The 26,126-nt window shown below is 41.4% G+C and overlaps 3 protein-coding genes across 5 annotated transcripts in view; 1 reads left to right on the forward strand and 2 right to left on the reverse strand.

Moving 5' to 3' along the window:
- Positions 1-41: 41 nt before the first annotated feature.
- LOC111232918 (E3 ubiquitin-protein ligase TRIM39-like) lies at positions 42-2,890 on the reverse strand. The gene is made up of 2 exons (XM_022760616.1): positions 2,771-2,890; positions 42-1,961 (listed from the first exon to the last, which is right to left on the reverse strand). The coding sequence occupies exon 2, from the start codon at positions 1,950-1,952 to the stop codon at positions 219-221; it is 1,734 nt and encodes a 577-aa protein (XP_022616337.1). The 5' UTR covers positions 1,953-1,961; positions 2,771-2,890; the 3' UTR covers positions 42-218.
- A 689-nt stretch (positions 2,891-3,579) lies between these two features.
- On the reverse strand, positions 3,580-8,523 carry LOC111232921 (E3 ubiquitin-protein ligase TRIM39-like). Of its 2 annotated transcripts, XM_022760623.1 has the most exons (3): positions 8,418-8,523; positions 6,640-7,605; positions 3,580-4,313 (listed from the first exon to the last, which is right to left on the reverse strand). In XM_022760623.1, the coding sequence occupies exons 2-3, from the start codon at positions 7,594-7,596 to the stop codon at positions 3,624-3,626; spliced, it is 1,647 nt and encodes a 548-aa protein (XP_022616344.1). In that variant the 5' UTR covers positions 7,597-7,605; positions 8,418-8,523; the 3' UTR covers positions 3,580-3,623. The 2 variants fall into 2 exon arrangements, with proteins under 2 accessions (XP_022616344.1, XP_022616343.1); XM_022760622.1 differs by lacking the exon at positions 3,580-4,313 and having other exon boundaries at positions 4,820-7,605.
- A 1,271-nt stretch (positions 8,524-9,794) lies between these two features.
- ero1b (endoplasmic reticulum oxidoreductase 1 beta) overlaps positions 9,795-26,126 on the forward strand; it is a 16,771-nt gene continuing 439 nt past the window's right edge. The window contains exons 1-16 of one of the 2 annotated variants that reach the window (XM_022760702.1): positions 9,795-10,273; positions 14,092-14,211; positions 16,912-16,995; positions 17,291-17,332; positions 19,271-19,353; positions 20,200-20,273; positions 20,542-20,662; positions 21,023-21,069; positions 21,673-21,684; positions 21,778-21,804; positions 22,600-22,692; positions 23,388-23,634; positions 24,028-24,097; positions 24,616-24,702; positions 24,816-24,949; positions 25,758-26,126. The exon at positions 25,758-26,126 is cut by the window's right edge and continues 439 nt beyond it. In XM_022760702.1, coding sequence (XP_022616423.1) covers positions 10,109-10,273; positions 14,092-14,211; positions 16,912-16,995; positions 17,291-17,332; positions 19,271-19,353; positions 20,200-20,273; positions 20,542-20,662; positions 21,023-21,069; positions 21,673-21,684; positions 21,778-21,804; positions 22,600-22,692; positions 23,388-23,634; positions 24,028-24,097; positions 24,616-24,702; positions 24,816-24,949; positions 25,758-25,818 — 1,467 coding nt within the window. In that variant the 5' untranslated portion in view covers positions 9,795-10,108 and the 3' untranslated portion in view covers positions 25,819-26,126. Of the gene's footprint in view, positions 10,274-11,083; positions 11,224-14,091; positions 14,212-16,911; positions 16,996-17,290; positions 17,333-19,270; positions 19,354-20,199; positions 20,274-20,541; positions 20,663-21,022; positions 21,070-21,672; positions 21,685-21,777; positions 21,805-22,599; positions 22,693-23,387; positions 23,635-24,027; positions 24,098-24,615; positions 24,703-24,815; positions 24,950-25,757 lie in introns of those variants that run through there. The other variant, XM_022760703.1, reaches the window with a different exon arrangement.

Raw genomic sequence — 26,126 nt, forward strand, 5'->3', positions numbered from 1 at the left:
GGAGTGTTTTTCACGTGCTTTGAGATAACTTTTGTTGTGAAATGGGGCTATACCAATCGAAATTGACTTGACTTGTTTTTGTCAACTTGAACAAGGCTGTTGTGCATTTACCGTTTACATTTGACTATGATTTTCACCTGCCAAAATATCTGCTTGCTGCTTTGCTCACTTGACTTAAAAGTTAATGTTTTATTTCTTGTAATTGCCCCCACAGATTTTCAGTGAAAACCATGCACTTGGGTTTCGGATTTGAGAGCACGTTTCTTCTTTGGGTGAATGTGTATATTCAATGTTGGCAATGATTTACAACAATATGGCAATTTAGACGGACAGATGATCAGAGGGGTGGAATTTTCACCATCATCATTATTACAGGGACTGAAGAATGGGTAGAGTTTCTCAGTGAAGGAGCAGCCAGTAAAGGAGTAGATGAGAGCTGCAGCAGCTACGTCATAAAAGGAGACCAGACCCTCCTCATAATCCACAAACACCCCCACCTTCTCAGGCTGAGACTTCAGAGAGAGACGGACTGGAGGGCCAGCAAGAGCTTTGTACTCATTTCCATTTCTCAACCATATCGTCCAGTAACCATTCTGAGGGCTCACTGATATGTTTCCCTTCCTGTTGATCGACTCTCTGGCCACTCCTAAATCCCAGTCAGTCTTTCCTTTAACCTGAACCTCATAGTAAAATCTGCCTGAAGAGAAACTCTGCTTTCCTAAGACAATAACACATTGAGAAAATCTCTCTGGGTTGTCTGGGAGATTCTTCCTCACATCACCACAGTGAACTTGTTTTCCATCATCAGACAGGACGAGTTTAGGATGTGCTGTATCAGGATCCAGAGTCACATCCTCTGCATACTGCTGGACCCTCTTCAGCTCAGCCTCATTAATCAGCTTCTTCATCTCTTCACTGAGCGTCTCCTCCAGCTGAGCCACAGCTCTCACCACAGTCCCCTCATATGATGGACGGACTCTGACCTCTGTCCAGTCCTTGGTGGGTGGAGCAGCTTTCAGGGATGGGAAGCTTTGGAGGAGGTGGAGGTGGTCTTCAGAGAGTGAGAGCTGCTCCACCTCAGTGCTTCTCTTCATCAGCTCAGAGATTTCCTGTTCCAGCTCTGTGATGAAGTCTTCAGCCTGTTTGTCTGTGGTTTTCTGTTTGTCTTCGATCTCCTTTATGAGCTGGTTCAGGCCTCTGTCAACAGACTCCTTCAGAGCAGTGAAGACCTGAACACCTTCTGCTTTCTCTCTGTCTGCATCATCTTTACTGATCTTGACTGAGTGTTTGATCTCCTGAATCTTCACTCGTCTCTTCTGGATCATTTGCTGAATTTCAGCCTCTGTCTCCTCCAGCTCTGCCTTCTTTCCTTCATATCCTTCTTTCAGAGGAACAAACTCATGTGTCTTGTGGTCTAAAACAGAGCAGAGCACGCAGACACATGTCTGGTCGGTCTGACAGAACAGCTCCAGAGGTTTATCGTGCTTCGTACACATCCTGTCTTCCAGGTTCTCCACAGGGTCGATCAGCTGATGTCTTTTCAGGCCTGACACTGTCAGGTGAGGCTCCAGGTGAGTCTCACAGTAGGAGGTCAGACACACCAGGCAGGACTTCAGGGCCTTCAGTTTGGTTCCAGTGCAGACGTCACAGGAAACTTCTACTGGTTTGGAAACTTGTTGCTCTGAGCTGCTGCTGCTGGTTTTCTGTTGAGCTTCATGTTTGAACTGAGCAACCATCTCAGAGAGCAAAGTGTTGATGTGAAGCTCAGGTCTTATTTTAAAAACCTTTTTACACATGGGACACTGACACCTGTCACTAATGTCCCAGTGTGTAGTGATGCAGTTCTTACAGAAGTTGTGTCCACATGATGTAGTGACTGGATCAGTGAACACATCCAGACAGATGGAGCACAGGAACTGATCTTCAGATCTCAGGTTGCTGGCAGCGGACATGTCTACAAACTGAGAACAAAAGTCAAAGTGTGAAAAATAACATTTAAAATACAAATGTTCATTACTTCTGAATCACTATTTTCTTAAGTTTAAAAAAGACATTTACGTTAAGTGTTTGTTGTGTGAAATAAACCTAGAAACGATGCTACATCTGTTCTGCCTGATGTAGTTACAGGAACAAGTTCTGGAAAGATATTTCCTGATATATTGTTGACAACACTGACGCTGACTTTTCGCTCCTCTGGGAAAATGGACTGTTTCCATCTTTAACAACAATAATAATAAACTTAAAGAATTATATGTTGTCAATTTGGTGATTATTTTAGACAAATTTCATATCAATGAATCTAAATTTAGCCATTCTGTATTTATGGTTAAACCATGAAACTAGAATAAAACCAAACAGTAAAATTAAAACTATTTCAACTCAAAAATTAGGAAGCTGCAAAAAACATGGATTTGTGTTCTTTATTTAATATTTTTATTTAGATCACTACCCCCGGCTCTATTGTTGTTTTGTTTTAATGACTGATTTATTTGTGTACGACTGTTTTTGTCTGTATGTTGCGCAACACCAGGCGTTCATGGAGGAGAGTGGGAATGAAAGAAAAGACCATTCTCCTTGTGACAAGTCAGTGTACCATCAAAATGATTATGAAGCTTTTATTTTACAGTAGAAAAGTTTCATAATGTTGCTTTAAGTTTTCAGTGAAGTTCATCTGACTCGTTTCAGAACAAAACACAATGTTTGATTTCACCTCTCAGTTTGTGTTAAAGCTGTTTGTTGAAACACAGTAAATATGATCAGCTGTACTCACCAGTATCTGAGCAGTTGTTGAGGAAATCCTGATCAACTCTATTTAATTTTTCTTTAGACAGAAACACAGAGATTTGTCTCGACTGCAGCTCTGCTGTCGCTCTCACTAACTTTCAGTTTCATTTCAGGAATGTGACGTTGCAGTTTTCCTGTTTCTACTGTTGCTCCACCTCTCACTGCAGCTCTGTTTGTCAGGGTTTGTTTCCTGCTTCAGAATAAAACTCTCCTCTCTGATGTGTGCTGTTATGCTGCCCTCTGCTGGACACAGAGGGGAAACACATCTGACTGCTACAAACCTCAGACACGCTCAGGTGAAGACTCCACTTTCAAAATAAAACACTTGCACAAACACTTTCTTCTTCTGCTCAGGATTTAACTGCAGTGAATCTGAACAGCAGAGTAGTTTCATTCACTTCACAGATTCTGTATTTGTTTATTTATTTATTTTCATGTAAGAAAGAGAGATTACAGACTTCTGCTTTATTCATGATCTTCTCTTAAGGAAGTATTTTAAAAATCAACATTTTTACACAATCGTCAGACATAAAAAATAAAAACTGACATGTTGTCAAGTTTAATAGATTATGAGAAATGAGAAATGTCCCTCATTGACTGACTGAAAAATGTCTTGAGCTCCTTCCCCCTTTTCCTCAAAATTTCTCTTTAATAAGACTTAAACTTAATTGTTTAGATTGTTTTTATGTCTCTAATCCAACGGTATCCTAGTATTAATATATGTGAAACTATTGTAGTATAAATACTGTGTATGCTGTATATTTACACTGTAGACATGCAATGTAAAGATTCATTTAATAAGTATATTGATTGTTGTCAATGTTTCAACATAAAAAAGATCAGGCAGTTTGATTGACAGGACAGATGATCAGAGGGGTGGAGTTTTTACCACCATCATTATTACAGGGACCTATGTATGGGTAGAGTTTCTCAGTGAAGGAGCAGCCAGTAAAGGAGTAGATGAGAGCTGCAGCAGCTACGTCATAAAAGGAGACCAGACCCTCCTCATAATCCACAAACACCCCCACCTTCTCAGGCTGAGACTTCAGAGAGAGACAGACTGGAGGGCCAGCAAGAGCTTCATACTCATTTCCATTTCTCAACCTTATCGTCCAGTAACCATCATCAGGGCTCAGTGTGATGTCTCCCTTCCTGTTGATCGACTCTCTGGCCACTCCTAATGTCCACTTAGTCTTTCCTTTAACCTGAACCTCAAAGTAAAATCTGCCTGAAGAGAAACTCTGCTTTCCTAAGACAATAATACAGTGAGCAAATCTCTTTGGGTTGTCTGGGAGATTCTTCCTCACATCACCACAATGAACTTGTTTTCCATCATCAGACAGGATGAGTTTAGGATGTGCTGTATCAGGATCCAGAGTCACATCCTCTGCATACTGCTGGACCCTCTTCAGCTCAGCCTCATTAATCAGCTTCTTCATCTCTTCACTGAGCGTCTCCTCCAGCTGAGCCACAGCTCTCACCACAGTCCCCTCATATGATGGTGGACGGACTCTGACCTCTGTCCAGTCCTTGGTGGGTGTGTGGGATGTGTGTATTATATGTAAGTATAGGAATGAGTAATAATTAATACGACATACAAAATAATAATTGAAAGTATATAGGGTTAAATATGTGTCCAGAATATATAATATACACACCATAGTAATAATATAATGCTGTAAAATATAGATATTGATAACGTTGCGTAACTGGATAGTGATTAAACCAATAAAATACAATGTAAAACAAAAAAGTGTTTATGTTACTGCATGTTATCCTCCAACTTCCACAGTGATGCACCTGGTCTACAGGTACTGAGAGCTGTTCTGTAATTTAGCCTCACTGATATAAATGGTGGTGGACAATGTGACAATGAATTATTCCAAAATTCATTCATTGGCCATACTGTTGTCACCAAATCCACCAGGACTGAGATCTTCTTAAAACTAAAAGAGTGAAGACATTTGTACCAGTTATGTGTAAAACGAGCTTTTCTTTTCAGTGTGTGGTGCTCAGATCACTGTTCACTCAGGCCTCGTGTTTAAAGTCTTCAACATCAGACAAGTTTATTTTACAGTCACGTATTTACAGATTCTTTTAAATCACAATCCATTTGACCAGTATTCAGAAATCAAAGGAAAATAGTCCAAAGTAACCAGTACTTAATCAGTAATTAGCATTCAACTAATTACCTTTGTCCATGAGCTTTTCACAACTTGAATAACAATGACACAGACTGCATTTTGTATGAAATAGCAAAGGTCCAAAATGTTGATGGTAGTTCTTGATCATTTGTAGGTAATAGGTCCGGACAGTTTGCCATCTGGGTCTGGACCAGGACAGTGATCCACCCATTTGTAACCTCTGCACTTAACAATATATTTTCTATAGTTACACATCAGGGCTCGACTGATTATCGGCCCGGCCATATATCAGATGCCATATTGAGCATTTTTATGATTATTGGTATTTTTTGTTTACTAATAATCTTTTTCGGAATCGGCCCTGAAAAACTGGTCAACCCCCGATGTCATGAGTGACACGTTGGTGACTACTGCAGGGTTGACGAGGCATCAAACTAAGTGTTGCCTGTGTGATGGGATACATATAATAATCTTACAACAAAGTCACCGCAGTAATCAGATTCTGTAGAAAATAACAAGATATAAATTAGGGATCGACCGATATGGTTTTTTCAGGGCCGATACTGATTATAGGTTAACAAGGAGACCGATAACCAATATCTGGAACCGATATGTCAACACAAAACTACTGCTGTATAAGGACACTCACCATGGCGTTCAGGTGTTACTATTATTTTGTCCACCCCATTTATATCAGTAAATGTAAGTAAATAACAGAAACGCTGTGTAATGTAACACAGCTCCACACATTACATCCTCCACAATGACCATCAACAACTGTCCCTCCCCTTTTAAAATATAACGCAGTAACAAGTTTACTCAGAGATATTTTATGTTCTCAGTTATCGGTTAAAAAAACATAATGATACCGGTAATCAGAAAATGCTGTATATTACCACCGATAATCAGCCAGGCTGATAATCGGTCGATCCCTAATATGAATTGTAAAGTAATTAAAATATGTACATTTGTTCCCTGGAATTAAAATAAATCAAATCATAAAATAACTGAAATTATTATTCTACTCAGTTTGATTGACAGGACAGATGAGAAGAGGGGTAGAGTTTTTACCACCATCATTAAGCCCTGGATTAAAGAATGGGTAGAGTTTCTCAGTGAAGGAGCAGCCAGTAAAGGAGTAGATGAGAGCTGCAGCAGCTACGTCATAAAAGGAGACCAGACCCTCCTCAAAATCCACAAACACCCCCACCTTCTCAGGCTGAGACTTCAGAGAGAGACGGACTGAGGGGCCAGCAAGAGCTCTGTACTCATTTCCATTTCTCAACCATATCGTCCAGTAACCATCATCAGGGCTCAGTGTGATGACTCCCTTCCTGTCGATCGACTCTCTGGCCACTCCTAATGTCCACTCAGTCTTTCCTTTAACCTGAACCTCAAAGTAAAATCTGCCTGAAGAGAAACTCTGCTTTCCTAAAACAATAGGGCATTGAGAAAATCTCTCTGGGTTGTCTGGGAGATTCTTCCACACATCACCATGATTGACTTGTTTTCCATCATCAGACAGGACGAGTTTAGGACTTGCTGTATCAGGATCCAGAGTCACATCCTCTGCATACTGCTGGACCCTCTTCAGCTCAGCCTCATTAATCAGCTTCTTCATCTTTTTACTGAGCGTCTCCTCCAGCTGAGCCACAGCTCTCACCACAGTCCTCTCATATGATGGTGGACGGACTCTGACCTCTGTCCAGTCCTTGGTGGGTGGAGCAGCTTTCAGGGATGGGAAGCTTTGGAGGAGGTGGAGGTGGTCTTCAGAGAGTGAGAGCTGCTCCACCTCAGTGCTTCTCTTCATCAGCTCAGAGATTTCCTGTTCCAGCTCTGTGATGAAGTCTTCAGCCTGTTTGTCTGTGGTTTTCTGTTTGTCTTCGATCTCCTTTATGAGCTGGTTCAGGCCTCTGTCAACAGACTCCTTCAGAGCAGTGAAGACCTGAACACCTTCTGCTTTCTCTCTGTCTGCATCATCTTTACTGATCTTGACTGAGTGTTTGATCTCCTGAATCTTCACTCGTCTCTTCTGGATCATTTGCTGAATTTCAGCCTCTGTCTCCTCCAGCTCTGCCTTCTTTCCTTCATATCCTTCTTTCAGAGGAACAAACTCATGTGTCTTGTGGTCTAAAACAGAGCAGAGCACGCAGACACATGTCTGGTCGGTCTGACAGAACAGCTCCAGAGGTTTATCGTGCTTCGTACACATCCTGTCTTCCAGGTTCTCCACAGGGTCGATCAGCTGATGTCTTTTCAGGCCTGACACTGTCAGGTGAGGCTCCAGGTGAGTCTCACAGTAGGAGGTCAGACACACCAGGCAGGACTTCAGGGCCTTCAGTTTGGTTCCAGTGCAGACGTCACAGGAAACTTCTACTGGTTTGGAAACTTGTTGCTCTGAGCTGCTGCTGCTGGTTTTCTGTTGAGCTTCATGTTTGAACTGAGCAACCACCTCAGAGAACAAAGTGTTGACCCTGAACTGAGGTCTTACATAGAAAACCTCTTTACACATGGGACACTGACACCTGTCACTAATGTCCCAGTGTGTAGTGATGCAGTTCTTACAGAAGTTGTGTCCACATGATGTAGTGACTGGATCAGTGAACACATCCAGACAGATGGAGCACAGGAACTGATCTTCAGATCTCAGGTTGCTGGCAGCAGACATGTCTACACACTGAGAACAAAAGTCAAAGTGTGAAAAATAACATTTAAAATACAAATGTTAATTACTTTTGATCATCACCATCTGAATCACTATTTTCTTAAGACATTTACGTTGACTGTTTGTTGTGTGAAATGACCCTAGAAACGATGCTACATCTGTTCTGCCTGATGTAGTTACAGGAACAAGTTCTGGAAAGATATTTCCCAATATATTGTTGACAACACTGACGCTGACGTTTCATTCCTCTGGGAAAATGGACTGTTTCCATCTTTAACAACAATAATAATAAACTTAAAGAATTATATGTTGTCAATTTGGTGATTATTTTAGACAAATTTCATATCAATGAATCTAAATTTAGCCATTCTGTATTTATGGTTAAACCATGAAACTAGAATAAAACCAAACAGTAAAATTAAAACTATTTCAACTCAAAAATTAGGAAGCTGCAAAAAACATGGATTTGTGTTCTTTATTTAATATTTTTATTTAGATCACTACCCCCGGCTCTATTGTTGTTTTGTTTTAATGACTGATTTATTTGTGTACGACTGTTTTTGTCTGTATGTTGCGCAACACCAGGCGTTCATGGAGGAGAGTGGGAATGAAAGAAAGACCATTCCCCATGTGACAAGTCAGTGTACCATCAAAACGACAAATAAGTTTTTATTTTACAGCAGAAAAGTTTCATAATGTTGCTTTAAGTTTTCAGTGAAGTTCATCTGACTCGTTTCAGAACAAAACAAAATGTTTGATTTCACCTCTCAGTTTGTGTTAAAGCTGTTTGTTGAAACACAGTGAATATGATCAGCTGTACTCACCAGTATCTGAGCAGTTGTTGAGGAAATCCTGATCAACTCTATGTAATTTTTCTTTAGACAGAAACACAGAGATTTGTCTCGACTGCAGCTCTGCTGTCGCTCTCACTAACTTTCAGTTTCATTTCAGGAATGTGACGTTGCAGTTTACCTGTTTCTACTGTTGCTCCACCTCTCACTGCAGCTCTGTTTGTCAGGGTTTGTTTCCTGCTTCAGGCTCAGACATGATTATAGTGACAGACATTTGACAGAAGATCAGAAACTTCTCACTTATTTCATCAGCTTTTCTCTGCAGTGTGACTTTATCACTCTGAACACTTTTCACTAACAAGAATAAATCTTAGCATCAGAAGAAAACAACAGTGTCTTTACAGTCCTCTGCAGCTCTGCAACAATCTCATCATCAGTCAAAGTTCAGCTCACTAACTGTGTTATAATATTGTCACCTCTTCATGTCATTCTTGTATCTGCTTCCTTCCTCCAGTTGTTTGTGAATGACTCGAGGAAGTTGAGAGGTGTGTGCAGTCTGTCCATGCCTTTAACAAACTCTCCTCTCTCTGATGTGTGCTGTTATGCTGCCCTCTGCTGGACACAGAGGGGAAACACATCTGACTGCTACAAACCTCAGAGACTCTGAGGTGACTTTCAAAATAAAACACTGCCACAAAACTTTCTTGTTTGTATGTTTGAATGTGTTTGAGTAAAGGTATAAAGGTGCTTGAGTATGTACTTTCCACCGTTGATAAGGAAAGTTCTGTACTGCTGTGAAAAATATGTTTTTTTGTGTTTCCGGAGACCCAATTAGTTTTTATGGAAGCCAGTAAAACCACAAGTAAAAGAAAAAAAAGACGAAGTTAGTTATGATAACAAAAAATATATACAATACATTTTGACTATTTATATATAAAATATTTTAATACATAATTATAATGTAATAATTACAAGTCAAAAACATATTATGTTCATGCAAATTTGACACTTTTAAATAAAGTATTTAAAATATTAAATAACATGATTTTACACAAAATGTCAATATGAGAGAAAAAGCAGAATTTTTTTGTTAATCCCCCTACTTATTTTGACTGAATAAATGACTGAAAAATAAGTTTGATACAGCGATACATACATTCATGGAAGCCCAGTTCCGCATATATATATACATTATATATATATATATATATATATATAAGTATGTATGTATGTATGTATGTATGCATGTATATATGTATATAAATACTGTTGTTACTGGTGACTCGTGGAACTGGGCTTCCATGAATGTATAAATCTCTGTATCAAACTACTATTCAGTCATTTATTCATCGCAGATGAGTCCGGGCATTTTATTTTGAAACTCTTAGTCGGAAGTTAAAGAACTTCTTGTTTTGCTAATTTGACACTGAAGTGGAAGCTGGTGGAGAAAAACTTCTCCAGACATGTACAATCGTCACACGGTGACCCCGGTTCTGTGAGCGGAGTTAGAGCTCTAAATGTCCGTGTGAGGGTCCTCAGACACCGGGCTGCTCAGTTCATCGACCCGCTCTGATTTTTATAGCCGCTGTTAGCCTGCGGATGCTAACTTCAGCTAGCCCGAAGCTACCGTAGTTAGCTTGTTCCAACTCGCCACACAGGCAGAATTCCTGCTGATTCTTCTCTGGTTTTATCGTCTCACCGGTGCGCCGCCAGCACAGCGAGTGATGTGGAGAGTAACTTTACAAGCGTTTGGTGTTTTGCTGCTGGCCTGGTTCTTCGGGAACTTTGTTCTGGGTTGGTTTCAACAAAACAACGTAAAACCCCAAACGCAGCACAGCGAGCATCCGAGCGGAGCCCCGGACAGCTCGGACCAGAGCTGCCTCTGCCATGTGAGTAACCGCGACACGGGGCTTGTTTGAACTGGAGGTCAGGACGGTTTTATTGTGGGTTTTGTAAGTGTTTGTCAAGCTTTAAACGCGGCTACACGATACTACAGTTTTCATTGAGGAAGTCTTCTAGCATTTTCTACTGTCATCTTAATTTGACGTCATCGTGCGTGCGTGCGTGTGTGTGTATGTGTGATGCTAGCTAGCTCCAACTCTTCACCAGTGTTTGTGTTTGTGTGTCAAAGTCACATTACCGTTTTAAATATCTTCTATTGTTTTGTTTTATTAGTTGTTTATTGAAAACCTTGTAAAAATTCAAATAAAACTTAATAAGTTTACACTACTTTTTTTTTTTTTTTATATAGAATTAATGTCCAATTTAACTGCGTGAGAAAGTGATACACGACTGTAACTAACTTCCATCTCTTCGTATAAATATGTTCGTCTTGTGAAGCTTTACAGTAAAAAAACAGGACAAAATATCCAAAATTAGACGTTTGAACTCCAACACAGATTCATATTTTTATTCAAACTGATGGTATTTCTATTACCGAGTAGAAAAGCGTGGTGTACTCTGATTGGCTGTAGCGGAGCGCCCATCCCGTGCCGTCTCATGGGAGTCGTAGTCTCCTGCCTCACAGCTAACACCGCCCCTAACGTCCTCAGAGCTCACGGAGGACTACAAGCCGGTAGTCGCCGGCTGAGGGGCGGGGTTCCGTTTGACAGCTGGTTGTTTGGAGGCGGGGCCCCGGGCGAGCATGGGGCTGGAGGTCTTGTAATGACAGCTCAGCTCACAGACAGAGCTGCTGCTGCTCAGGCACATGGGCGCCAAGTTCACAGAGGAGAAGTTTTAATCTGAAGGAGTTAAAACAGGAAAAAGAAGTAGCAGGATGCTCAGAGGACTTTGCCTCCTCCTGCCTTTCCTGGCGCTCGGCGGACTGCTGCACTCAGAGGTCAGCTGTGGTTTGGTTTATGTCGAGTATTTTTGTTTCACAGTGAGACTTTCCAGGCGTTTCTGAAGGTCTGTGAGCAGCAGGAAGTAAATCTGACTAAGAAAAAATATTTTGAATAAGTAGGAGAGAATAGATTCATACCAGTGTTTTTCATATTTGAGTTATCACAGAAACTCAGTGTCCAGAGCTGGCACCATATGCTTCGTCATATCTTGCTCTGATCATTTAACTCTATAGAAAAAATGCTTATTTAAGGCTCAGAAAAAGAACTCACAGTGTGATGTCAAATCTCAATTAAACCTGGAAATCACATGTATGTTGAATTCTATGTTTTGTGTTCAGTTGACCTGATGACAATTAATTGGAAATCTACCAACTGAACATTGTGCCTGTTTCACCTCTAAAAAATACCTCTTTTTTTTCCTGGAAATATCCTCGGACATTATTGGGAAGATACAGAAACATATGGTAAAAAAACTAATTAAGAGAAAATGAAACTTAGCACTAGTACTACTTTAGTAATAACGGCACTTGCTGTGAAACCATGACCAGCTGTTACTGTGCAAAGTTCGAGACTTTTCATTGTTCTACTTTGGTTTTCAGTCATGTCAAATTAAATATACACGATTTACAATGATAGCTTGAACATTTCAGAGCTGGTCATCCAATGCTTCAGCTCGTTTGCATGTCTGTTTATGCAAATAGCAAAAACAAAAGAGACGTAAAATAGCAAAGCTCCGGTGCTGCAAACCACCCGAAGAACAGAGAAGCAGATCAAACGTAAGACAAGACCAGACTTTAATTACTACAGTAATACATTACCTATTATGTTATAATTTGTTCTTTTAAGCAAGGTAGGTTTCAAAATGTTTTATGGCAACAAGCTGAAAGTCTCTGGGTTTTGGACAGATGGTTGGACTGAAAACAGTTTCTAGATATGTCAACTACAGCAGTAGGAAACTGTGACATTATTATTATTATTTCTGACATTTAATCGACCACACAATTAAATTAATCTGGTATTTGAGACAATAAATGAATAATCAGTTGCAGCCCTGATTAGATGCTCACGGTCTAAAGTAAAAAACTGTGAGCAGTGTTTGTGTTGGGAGCAGAGCAGTCGACCACATGTTTGTCATTGTTGTCCAGCAGGTTCCACCAGGTGTTTACAGTGGGTTAAGACAACAGGTGATGGCTGGTTACCTGTTCTATAAGACGACCCAAAGCCTCCTCACGACGAGCTGGTGGTGTTACCGCCCCACCTTTAATGCCTCCCTGTGTTTACTGAACTTAATGTTCTCAAGTTTACATTGGGGTTGTTCAGCTGCTCCTCAGGTCAAACGCATTTGTCTCATTAATTTAACACGTCAGCAGCTGAAGCTGAAGAGTGTGTTGATCAGGTCTGGATTCAGGATCACCTGTACGGGCTCAGGTAACGGCGGCGCTGCTGCCGTGCTGGATGTATTATGTATGTGCAGGTAGGTGGGGGCCGGTCTGTCTGCTGGACCTCCTGCTGTGAAAGGAGGACAGGTGGAAGTGGGTGGCAGGTGAATCAACAGGTTACTGATGCGACGAGTTGCAGATCGACATGTTAAGTAGAGATAATAATAATGATGTTAAATTTAATTTACACATTGAATTAGCATGTTAATAGAACAAAGAAAAATTAAAAAATACGTTTCACAGAACAACAATAAAAGACATGTAAGAAAAGGGATCAATAAAAACAGTAATAGTACTAATATTAATTTAAAACTGAATTAAAACACAGAACATTGTAAAACTTAAATAATCTCATAAAAACACATTTGTTTTTATTTATTGAATTTAATTTGAGCTGTAATTTAATCAGCCTGATGCTGCGTAGTGGGAAAGCAGCTCTGAAACGCAGACAGCATTAAATAAGACATGATTTCCTCTAAAGGTAAAATGATACAGGTGTGTAGAGCACAGGTGTGATTGAGAGTCCAGTCTGCACTCACTTTAGTTTCACTGTTTTATCTCCAGTAGAACTCCAGCAATGCTTTATTTTAAGTTTCAGTTTATGTAGCATTTATAAGCAGTATTTGAACATTTATTATTGGTTAATAACAGAGTAAAGTGTTTATTAATGTTCATAATTTAAAACTTATGTTGAATTATTCCAGCTGTTATAGCGCACAGCTTCATTATATACTGTTATAATTAGGGTGCTGTTTAAATATGTACCTTGACTTTGATACAGAGTCTTAATGATACTTTTTAAATACCAATTTTATCAAATCCACTTTAATAAAAAGAAAACTACAACACACATGGTACAAATTTGAGTTTTACTTAAGTTTTATTTTGAAGCTCGGTGTCTTTACCTCTCAAAAGTGTTTGTGTAAATAAACAGCTGAGCCTCTCTTCTGATTGGCTGAGTGTTTTCTGAGTTATCCAATAAAAATATAGCAGATTTCAGGTAAAAAGGTTTGGATGGTGGGTCCAGGTGGGCGGGGCTTGGTGACTGCTTTGTTGTGACATCACAAAGTTCCAGAAGTCCTGACGGCTGGTTTTAAGGCTCAGTTTCTGAATACAGGCTGTGTGCATTTCTCTGTGGACTGAGGCTTTGATACTTTCACAGTATTAATATAGAAGCTAGAGCTGATCTATAATCACACTACACATGGACAGAGAGGAGCTTTATGTCTTTTCAGCATTATATCACAGTTAATATTTTGTTTTTCTACTTGTTTAGTAGATGAACTTCATTTAAAATTAAGCTTTGGTTATTATTAATTGTTGTCTGTTGTTTGGAAAGTTGTTATTTAAGAGGAATGTCGTCATGTGGGATTTAAAGGTATTAATCGTGGTAAAAGTTTTGTTTTTCTCTCTGCTCTGTTTCAGCTGACCGGAGTCCTGGACGACTGCTTCTGTGACGTGGAGAGCATCGACGTCTTCAACAACTTCAACATTTACCCTCTGGTCCAGAAGCTGACGGAGAGAGACTACTTCAGATACTACAGGGTAAACTCCAGTGTAAATACAACACGGCTCAGTGTACGCATGAGTGACAGTGTCTCATGTGGCTCGTAATGTTTTATCCTGTTGTCTGTTATGAAGTTGTAACAGAGGTGGAAATCAGATTTGTAAAAACAATTATATCGAACTTAAAAATCAGATTTTTACATCACAGTTTTCAGTTGAACACGTCTGTGACTCTGGTCGGTAACGAGCAGCTCGTTCACATTTTCCTCCTCTTTTCTATCTCTCTCTCTCTCTGTCTGTCAGTGGAAATGTTTTCTGAGTCGTGCTGATCACAAGACAGAGTTTAGTGTGATGTGACGTTCAGACTGACGGCGTGATGTGCGCTGCACTCGCCGCTTGGTTCGGCGGAGTCGCTGTGGACCGAGCAAAAATAGTGTTTTCAAAACTTCTAGCGAGACACATCACTACAAAGCGGGATGCTCCGGGTGTAGAGCCACTGAGAGGGAACACGACAAAGCCGTGTTTACGTTCTTTTTGTCCAACTCCAGTGGCCACATCCTTCGGAGGACGCGGCCTATGAAGGCGTGGCTCTTCGTAGCCGCCGTAGACCATCTGTAAAGATAGGGTCTGGTCTGCGGAGCATTTTCTCCTCCTGTCACCAGCTGTTCCCGCCCTCACTCCTTTCGCCTAGCAACCTTAACTTTTTTTTTACGTTTTAAGGTCCTTTAACAGTTACTCACCTTAAAACTCAAAACATTTAAAAGCGTAGCCTAATTATCAGGCTTTTTTTTCACGCAATGAATCTTGGGATATGTTGGACCCCATAAAAGAAAGACGTGTTTCTCAGTCGTATTTGAAGGAGCCTTTGAATTGGGGCACAGCTGTTGACTCCCTGCAAGCTCTGCAGACTGTTAAAACCAGGCTGTGCAGTTTAAAACGCACCTGAACTATTTGGGTGGAAATCTGTTTCCAAGATGGAGATTTCCTCCCGAGGTCGATACAAATATGAATTTGTTTCATATAATTCAGGGAATTCAGTAAAAAGATCATATGATCGTCTTTTTGGGTGGAATCGTAATCCACCATCTTGCTCATCATCTGCATCCTGTTTGCACTCTGATTTTATTCTGAAATTTCGGACAGGAAGTTGTGATTCCTCTCTTTCCGCTGCTCTGACGCTTCTCTCTGATGTTTGAGCTCGTCCAGCCACAGTCACACGTCATGCACTCGACCGGCTGATTTACTCAACTCTTCATATCACACATTGCATGTTGCTCCGCCGGAGGTTTGTCAAGCAAGCAACAGAACCTTTGGAACTTCCTTTCAGAAATTTTCAAAATAAAAGCTCACAATAGCTTGAAATAAAGCATTTCTGCAACAAACAAAAAAAAATGCTTCTATTTTCTTGGCAAAATCGCTAAAGAGGAAGTGATTCTGCAGGAAACTGTCGCTGCTCAGACGGAGATCGATTTTTAGCAACAGAGATTGTTTTGTTTTTTTGTTTTTTTTTTAGATTAAAAAAACGTATAACTTTAAACTTTCCGCCGTCACATATTTTCCCTCTTGATGACATTGACCTCCCTCAGTTTGACACAGAGTAACTCCAGTGCCAGTGGGTCTGGACAGAACTCTCTCATATTCAGGTTCATCTTAAACTGCACCCGTCACATGTCTCTGTAAACGCTCTGGTTGGTCTGAGTCGGACCTGGAGCCAGCAGACGTGAAGTAAAACAGTGCAGCAGAGTCGGTTACGAGGCAGTTACAGAACAGGAAGGATGAGACGTATTGTGAAATACAGACTTAATGCAACACACACAGTGAGACAAAGATGTTTCCAGTGAGCCGTTAAACCGCCGTGTTAAACTGGAGCCTATGGGGACGTTTATTATCTTTATATCATTTTTTTAAAAAAACCTAGTTTTGCATTTACTTCTGATGTCAACGTCTGTTCTGATGAAACGCTGCACTGACATTTACATGTGTGGGCGACGCCAGCAATAACTTGAGCATCATTTAATGTTGGAAATTTAAAAACACGTTGAGTTAAAGTCATCGTCTGTTAACAAACTGAAGCCATGCCCACAACATCTTTCCCACAGTGTCAATTAGTTTGGACGCAGAGTAAACGTTAAATAAAAGTTCAGTAAATCTTAAATAAAATGTTCAGTAAACATCTAGTAAATGTTAAATAAACTTTGAATAAATGTTCAATGAATGGTAAATAAAATGTTCAGTAAACATTGAATTAAAGTTCAGTAAACGTTAAAAGTCAGACCCAGCAGTCTCCGTTCGGTTTGGTTGAGTTCAAAGTTGTGAAAGTGTTTAGGAAACACCCCCCCGTTTCCGGACAGGTGGTCCGTCCCTCCCACTGCTGAAAGTAATGGATTAATCCTGGAGGTTTGCTTTTTTTCTCCTCGTGAAAGTAACACCGCCGAATAAGGATTTGGTCGGACGGTCGACCGGGAGACGACAGCTGTAGAGATCAATGCTAACGTAAGATGCTAAACATTAGCACGTTAGCAGAGGACACTCCCTGATACTGGAGAGAACTCCACTGGTTCTGGTCCTGGTCCTTTACATTACAACACCTGTGATCCACCTTTAAAACAACCCTCACGTCATGATGAAGCGACAGAAACATGAGGCTGTTTGAAGATGATTTAGTCGAATCTGATGATAAATTCAAACTCACCTGTATTTGATCAGTAAACGACCTTCGCTTCTTTTTCTTTCCTCCAGGTGAACCTGAAGCGACCGTGTCCTTTCTGGCCTGATGACGGACACTGCTCCATTAAAGACTGTCATGTGGAGCCCTGTCCTGAGGTCAGAGGTCAACCACTCTCACACCTATTTAATAATAATAACTACACATTTTATTCACAGAGCATGTTTTTAGATACTCGGAGAAGCTTTACAGGACAAACTAGGTAATAACAATAACAATAATATTAATGTTTCTGTGTTGAGCACACTCTGCGTACTAACTGTGATTGTTATTTATCTAACACCACTTTAACAAACTGAGTTTTAAGACTGATGAATTGTTCAGATGGATGATTTAGGGCTCAGTTTGGATAAAGTTGTCTCTTATTGTTTGTTTGTTTGTCGTGTTTTTCAGAGTAAGATCCCCGTCGGCATCAAGTCTGGGAACTACAACAAGGTGAGACCTGCTGACCGCGTTCAAAATAAATGTAAAGAAAATGTATATTTTCTATATTTAGAGTGTAAGTCACTGATTAGCCACGACATTAAAACAGGGAGCTGGTTTTAGTTAGTTAGTTCCTACAAAACTTTTCTCTTATTTAACAGTTGAAACACGTCTCGCAGCTCGTCTCCAGATCAAACAGCATTTTAAAACAAGATCGATCTCCGTCCTGACGAGCGTTTTAGCTCCTTATCAGAAATAATTTCTCTCTGGAGTCATGTAGATGTAACCTCAGACTGTCTCCCGTTTCCTTAAAAACAGCACAATTCTGCTGCCACTCTATATTTTTCTTACTATCTCATGTGCAAACCCAAACAAACAGTATGCTCGTCCGTCTCTCAACACCTTCCCTCCTCTGTCTGTGGCTCTCAGCTCCGAGCTCATTGGTTCCTACTGAAGACGTAAATCTTTAAAAACAATCACAAATATATAATTTGATTTTTTGGTTTTTATCAAATGTTATTCAAACAGGAGGAAACAGCATCTGTTGGGGACTATTTTCAGGGGTGGATTAATCCACATGTGGTGCTGTAGAGAGTATTTGGGGCAGCAGGACTGTGTGTGTGTGTGTGTGTGTGTGTGTGTGTGTGTGTGTGTGTGTGTGTGTGTGTGTGTGGGTGGGTGTGTGTGTGTGTGAGTGACGTGAGTGATGTGAGTGACTGAGTCAAAACAAACTACAGTGTTTGTGTTCATGGTAACTGTGACACTCTGACTCACTGGTGTGTTTTTACACACACAGTTCTTATTAACAGACGTTCAGTGTCGGTTTTTAAACAGTTTAAAACATCAGCAGACGTTAATGAAACGTGTGAGAAGCCGCCGGCTGTGAACGCAGCCTCGACCAGACTGATGTTTGTACCTGTTCATGTCAGGACGTCAGGTTCCTTTAACTTGTTTAATGGAGTTAAGGACCAGCTGCATTTGTTCCAGCACTTTCTGTCTCATCAGCTGATTCACTAAAGTACACACACTCACACTCACACTCAGCTTATCTCCTGATAGTTTCCATGCAGAGACGGAGGACTGAGTGTTTGCCCGCTCTTGGCTTGCAGCCTGATGTTTGTCTTGTAATGAACCAGACGTGTTTGGACATCTGCGCTCGTCTCAGTCAAGGTCGAGTCTGCTTCACTGACCGTCAGCAGTTCCTCTTACGCCGGGAACACTCTGCCTGTGTGGCGTGAGCGTGGCGGCTGAGCTGTCGATTTCTTTTTACTATAAATTAATTACTGATTCATTATTGACAGAAAACGTCACTAAAATGTCTCCGTCTCCACATGCAGCTGCTACAATGGTTAGAATATATATTTTTATGTCTGTGTCATATTCAGATTTGGACTAGACATCGAAACTGTAGTGGATGGTGTCAGTTTAATGTGATGTTGCTGGTATGATGTCACTATGACATCAGCAGGGCTTTTCTCTGCTTCTACTGGGGACGCGTCACGGTTGAAAAATAGGCGAGATGCAGAATCTGTAGATCACGCGACGCAGCCGTGAGGCAGTGTGTCCGCTCTAACCTGTTAACATGGGCGCCAAAATGAAAATCAACACGTTCCACAGCTGCAACGCACACGCCACGCGTCCAGTGTGTCTTCAGCCTTAAAATCGCTGTGTGGGATTAAAGGAAACCTCATACTGCAGGAGTTTACATCTGGAATCTGAGGCTTTCCTTGAGAAAACGTCTCATCTCGTTATTGCAGCACATTAGAGGAGTGATGTGGGAGGTTTCTCTGTTAACTTCATCATTACAGTAAAACTTAGAAATGACACCAGGAAGCAGCAGCTCCTCGCACTTCACTGCTCTCCAGAGACAGATATGAAAACTATCCAGAGATCAGAGTTACTATCAGCCTGTCATACTAACCCCCTCCCTCCCTCTCTCTCTGTCTTCAGTACTCCCAGGCAGCGAATACGATGTCGGACATGACTGAGTGTGAGCAGGCCAAAGAGCTTGGCGCCATCAACAGCACCCTGAGGTGAGACCACACACCTCAAACCCTCCGAGCGCTGCAGCAGTTCCCCTGCGCCAGCGACAGCCATTTTGTTTTCAGATTGTTTGTTTGTCCGTCCTGTTCTCGTGGACACGATATCTCAGTAACACCTTCACAGAACTTCTTCCAATTTGGCACCAACATTCGCTTGGACTCAAGGATGAACTGATTAGATTTTGGTGGTCAAAGGTCACAGTGACCTCACAAAGCACTTTTTAGCCATAACTCAAGACTTCACACAAATGGTTCATATTTTCTCTGACTCTGGATGAACAGGGATGCAACCTGAAACTAGTCCGAGTGGTGGAGGGATACAACCAAGAGGAGGAAGTGATTCTAGTTTTCAACATGTACAGCAGCTTCAGCAGCCGACAGTGACCAGGTCAAACATTGACCAGTGTCTGAGCAGACCGACGTTCACTGCTCCTCCGTCACAGGAAGTGTGCAGCGTCGTCAGACTCTGATAAAGTCTGATAGAGGAAAATTCAAACCACACACAAGTTTGTGCTGATGAAAACAAAGATTAAACTCCTGATATTAAAAACCTTCTCAACTCGCTCGGCTGTTCAGTGTCTTGAGACGTTTTGTCTTCAGGCTGCACTCAATAATTTTCATGTCATTTGTGTTATTATCTTGTTTTTCTCATCAGAAAATGATGAAATTGCTCACCTGGTTGTGACGTTTGCAAAAGTTCAAATTGTGATTTTGATATAAAATGGTTTATTATTTAGTCCAGCTCATGATCATTGAGTGGCTGTTGGTCTGCGTTCTTATTTATAACTAATTCTTTACTGCTACAAAGCCTGTAAAGTGTCTTACTTCCTGTTTCAGTAACCAGAGCAAAGAGGCGTTCGCTGACTGGGCGAGACACGACGACGCTCAGGACCACTTCTGTGAGCTGGATGGTGAGGACTTACCCTCTTTAATCCAAATCTATCTTAACAACTACTGTTCAGATTCCCCCAGTGGTGATTCATGCTCCCCAGAGGAGGAACCCTCACAGTTATGGAGACTCTCGACCTTTAAATCAAACCGTCACAATCAAGACAAGTTGCCCTCCTCTGCACAATAATGTCAAAATCTAAAATCTAGTGATCTTCTGTGACGATGTTTCCAGTCCCTTAAAGTCTAAGTGTGTGTGTGTGTGTGTGTGTGTGTGTGTGTGTGTGTTAGATGAAACTTCTCCAGACGCTGACTACGTGGATCTGCTGCTGAATCCAGAGAGATTCACTGGATATAAGGGACCTTCAGCCTGGAGAGTCTGGAACAGCATCTACGAGGAAAACTGCTTCAAGTGAGACACACACACACACACACACACACACACACACACACACACAGAGTAAAGATAAATTGATTATTGATTTACTTATACCATTCATGTATCATTTGATTCCTGCTGAGTTGATTCAGTCTCAGTCTGAACACAGCTGATCTTGTGTTTGTTCGTGTCGTTGACATTTGTTTTGATTAAACACTAGAAAGTGTGTTGATCTGTGTTGTTATTTATCAATGAACTGACTCTTTCTCTTCAGTGTTCAGACAATCAACAGTTTTTCATGGACCTAAATAAAAGATCAATTCTTTTCTTCACAGAGAAACGTTCAGATTTAAAGCTGCTGCTGAAAGTAAACGTATGTCTTTGTGTCAACAGGCCCAGATCAGTGTACCGACCTCTGAACCCTCTGGCTCCGAGCAGAGGTGAGTCAACAGCAAACAGTTAACACTTTCACTTCGGACTCACAGGTTCAGCTGGAGGTTCAGGTTCAGGTCGAAGCGACTGGAACAAAACCTGAGATTCACTGGAGGACTGAGCTGTTACATGGTTTTAGCTTATAATTAAAGTTTTTATTGTTGTTTTGTCATCACTGTCTGTCTGTACATACATAGACAGGAACTTCTTCACGTTTAGTACAAACATTCACCAGGACTCAAGGATGAACTGATTAGATTTTAGTGGTCACAGGTCAAAGGTCACGATGACCTCAAAAAACACACAAATGGTTCATATTTTCTCTGACTCTGGATAAACAGGGATGTGACCTGAAACTAGTCCGAGTGGCGGAGGGATACGACCACTGTGTAGCATCTGAAACCCATCTGTACTGGATTAGATGATTTTATATTTTCATTGGGATAAAAACTCACATCAATCATTTTCAGATTTGTTTTTATTTATTATTGTTTGGGTTTTTTGCATCTTTTCATCTGTCTGTTGATTTGTGTGTGTGTGTGTGTGTGTGTGTATTAATAGCACAGATCTAACAGAGCTTTGTTGTCTCTCCTCTCTCTCTGTCTGTGCAGGTGACGATGATGGTGAGTAAAAACCAGCTTCACATGGATTTATTTTTAGTTTTAGTTTTTAAAAGAAAAGATAAAGTCTCTGTTCTGACGTCGCTCTCGTTGCAGGTGAAGGTTTCTACAAGTGGCTCGAAGGTAAGTGTTTATCTCCCTGCTTGTTTACGTCTCTCTGTGTTATTCTCTGACGTTGTTTTGTTTTTGTTTTATTTCCTCCGCCCCGGCGACAGTCAGAGCGGCAGCCATTTTGTTTTCCGGTTGTTCGTACGTCTCGTTCTCGTCGACACGATATCTCAGTAACATGGTGATGAAACTTCTTCAAATTTGGATCAAACATTCACCAGGACTCAAGGAGGAAGTGATTAGATTTTGGTGGTCAAAGGTCAAAGGTCAGTGTGACCTCGCAAAACACTTTTTAGCCGTTACTCAACCAATGGTTCATATTTTCTTTGATTGTGGATAAACAGGAAGTGACCTGGAACCAGTCTGAGTGGAGGAGGAGCTGATTCATCTCAGAAGATGAAGATGAGACTTTGATAAGTGAAGAAACTTTACATCTTTATTCGGATCAAACTGAAGAAAACTGTTGTAACCGTCACCTGCTCGTGTACATGAAACTCGTGGCTGTAAAAACGTCTGCTGGAAAAATCAGTCACATTTCCTGTCGTCGTCTTCAGCCGCTTCCTCCTGTGAAGCCGGGCTCTTATCTCCTCTCTGCTTCCTCTGTGTGTGAAGAGTTCAGAGAGTTCAAACGCTCCCACAGAGAGCTGTCAATCATCTGCGTTTCAGCGTCATCGACGTGACGTCCGCACAGAGCAAATTCATCCTGGGATATAAATCTGAGAGAAGAGACGATAGTTTGGTTTATTAAAGAACATGAAACATTAATTAACACGTCTACAAATCTCCCTCCCTCTCTCTCTCTCTCCCCAGGTTTGTGTTTGGAGAAGAGAGTTTTTTACCGGCTCATCTCCGGCCTCCACAGCAGCATCAACATCCACCTGTGTGCCGAGTACCTGCTGGACGGTACGAACATCCCCCTGCAAAACAAACCCTCGCTCACTTTATGCTAACAAGCTAACTACACTGAGCCATGCCAAATATAGATCACACACCGGACTGAATTTATTCTGTATTTGTGTGATAATCTGTCAATATGGAAGCTCTGAAAGGCGAGTGATTTTTGCTTTTTCTGAGGAGGAAAAAACAAACTAAAAAGAAACTTAGAAAAAGATTACCCGACGTTTTCACAGACGGAAAAAGAAATTTGAAAAAAATAATTTTTTTAGTGAGGATTTTTTGAAGTGTTTGTTTTGTAATACTGATTTTGGCCACAAGAGGGTGAAGTGCATCACTAGCCTAGTCTAAATCTCACAGAAACATCTCCCTCTAGGTGATTTTTAATTTCTTCACCCTCTAGTGGCCAAAGTCAGTATTACAAAAGCAAACACTTTTTTTTTTTTTTTGTGAAAACACTTTTCAGTTTTTTTCCCGTCTATGACAACGACCCCGAAGGGGCAAGTGGAAATATTATTATATATTTCACTTGCCTTTCAGGGCTTCTGTATAATATAATAATAACTTTGTTTTATTAATGTTTAAATAACGGAAAACCACCAAAGTTAAAAATGAGCATGAAAATGAAACAGGACGAAGAGTGAAGTAAGAGTGAAGATACTTCCCCGAGTGGAAATTCATGTTGTCGGGTTGTGATTCCTCAGAGGGGTGGGGCCGGTCGGTGTGGGGCCCAAACATCCAGGAGTTTCGGAGTCGCTTCGACCCGGCTGAGACGAAGGGCGAGGGCACGCGGCGCCTGAAGAACCTCTACTTCCTGTACCTGATCGAGCTGCGTGCGCTCTACAAGGTGGCGCCGTACTTTGAACGGGCCTTCGTCAACCTGTACACAGGAAACACTCAGGAGGACAGCACCACCAAGGACCTGCTGCTGCAGGTCTTCAACGAGATCAAGTAAGACTGACTCCTCTGCACAGGTCCGGTTCTGGTCCGCGGGGGGGGTTAAAGACCAGAACCAGAAACCTCAGATCCTTCCTCAACACTGAATCTGTTACTCTGATTTTCTCATGATTATCGCGGCCAAAAGAATTCACGAAAACGATACTAGAGCGATATCTTTAGAAAATTAATAATAATATTAATATATTTTTTTAATGGACGCCTTTTAAAGCCTCTCAAGGTCACGTTACAACACACAGTAAAATATAAAGTAGAAGCAGCTAGAAGGTATTAAATACATAATAAATCAGAATGAGTGTAACTCTGTAAAATAGATGTGATTTCATTGGACGTGGAAGGAAGAGGTTCAGTATTACAGAAGATCTAACAGCTGCTTTTGTCTTCCAGATCGTTCCCGATGCACTTCGACGAGAAGTCCATGTTCGCCGGACACAAGATGGAGGCCAAGACGCTGAAGGTGACGGCGGCGGCTTTAATCTTCTTAATGAGCGGTGAAGCAGAGGAGCCAGGGACCGATCCATTCAGTAGATCAGGGGTCCAATCTTTTCGGTGTCAGCAGAACAAAAGTAGAAACACTGTGAACCTCATGTATAACGGGTTTAACTGGTGACCTTTTTATTCCTCCGCGCCGGCGACAGTCAGAGCAGCAGCCATTTTGTTTTCATGTTGTCCGTCCATCCGTCCCATCCTCTTTGGACATGATATCCCTGTAACACCTTGACTCAAGGATGAAGTGAATAGAGTTTGGGGGTCGAAGGTCAAAGGTCACGGTGACCTCAGATAACACTTTTTAGCCATTACTCAAGACTTATATAAGATAATTCTAGTCTTCTTTATAGATCAGCTGTGTGTTCATTATCTATAAACTGTAAAGAACGATAGTTCAGGACGTGAGTCGCACCAGATCCTGTTTTCTGTCTCGTCACATGATCGATCTGATCTGAACGTGGCCGTCTCCTCTCCTTCCTCCCTCAGGAGGAGTTCCGCCTCCATTTCAAAAACATCTCCAGGATCATGGACTGTGTCGGCTGCAGCAAGTGTCGAGTGTGGGGGAAACTTCAGGTGAGTCGCTTCACCGCCGCTCTGCTCCAGCTGTGTTTGACAGGAACTGTGCTGCATTAGTTCGACCTTCCTCATTAAACGTTCACTTCCCTGGTATGATGGCTTTGATTCAGACTCAGGGTCTGGGCACGGCTCTGAAGATCCTCTTCTCCGAGAAAGAGATCAAGAACCTTCCTGAACACAGCCCGTCTAAAGGCTTCCAGCTCACCCGACAAGAGATTGTGGCGCTGATGAACGGCTTCGGCAGGTAAGCTGCGTTTGAAGCTGAGAGGCTGAATATGAAAGACAAGACAAGAAATACAGACATAAAGTGACAGTTAAAAGGTTTGTCGAAAGGTTTCTGTCGTGATGATCCACCACTTTGGTCCAGACGGAAATGTCTCAACAGCTACTGGATGGATCAACACAAGTTTAAAGTTCTTCCAGATGTTGCAAACTTTTAAACTCAGAGACTAGTGGATGTATATTAGCATCTTTTCAGAGCAGTTAGCATTTTTTTTAGAATGGTTTGTGTCCTTAGCATATTTTCAGAATGATTAGCGTAGTTAGCATCTTCTTAGAACAGTTAGCAAAGTTAGCATCTTTTCAGAACGATTAAAGCAGTTAGCATCTTTTCAGAATGGTTAGCATAGTTAGTATCTATTCAGAAAAGTTAGCGAAGTTAGCATCTTTTCAGAACGGTTGCTGTAGTTAGCATCTTGTCAGAACAGTTAAAGAAGCTAGCACCTTGTCAGAACGGTTAGTGCAGTTAGCATCATTTATCTGTTTATGCTGTTTGTTAGCTCGTAACTGCCCATGGCTGACACAGTGTTAGCGGTTGTGCTAATGCTAAGTCTGACTCTATGTAGTGACAAGAAGTGAATGAAGTTTTTTCTACTTAGTGGTAGACGATGCTCAACACATCTGGTGTTTTTCAAATTAAAAGCCCTACCTTATAAGGTAAAGCTGTAAAACTATTAATGTGAAAATTCAGGAAGTGCTGTGTTTTTTTTTTTTTTTGAGGGGAAACATGACGACAGGATTATTGGATGTTTCTCTGTCTCCATCTCTCTCAGGTTGTCCACCAGTATACAACAGCTCCACAACTTCCGCCTGCTGTTGAAGGAGAAAAGGTAACAGGAAGTGACACTTCACCTGGCTGCACCTGGCCTGTGGGCGGAGCCAGCCCTCAGAGAACTGCAATAGTCTCATTGTTGCCAGGGAGACGGGTTTTTTTTAATGGACATCAGGATCAGCAGTGAAATTAACAAAACCCACTTCCTCCTTTTATATCCCATGAATCTGATTTCCCCTCAGTAACATCCTCTTCCTCCTCCTCTTCCTCCTCCTCTTCCTCCTCCGTCATGAATGTTAACTCTTCTGCCTCCTTTTGCCTTTGTCACCTGACGTGTTTCTTCTCTGCCGTCGGCACCAAACTCTAAACT

Source organism: Seriola dumerili, unplaced genomic scaffold (assembly GCF_002260705.1).
Source record: "Seriola dumerili isolate Sdu_G_001 unplaced genomic scaffold, Sdu_1.0 BDQW01000349.1, whole genome shotgun sequence".
In the NCBI taxonomy this organism is placed as follows: Eukaryota; Metazoa; Chordata; class Actinopteri; order Carangiformes; family Carangidae; genus Seriola; species Seriola dumerili.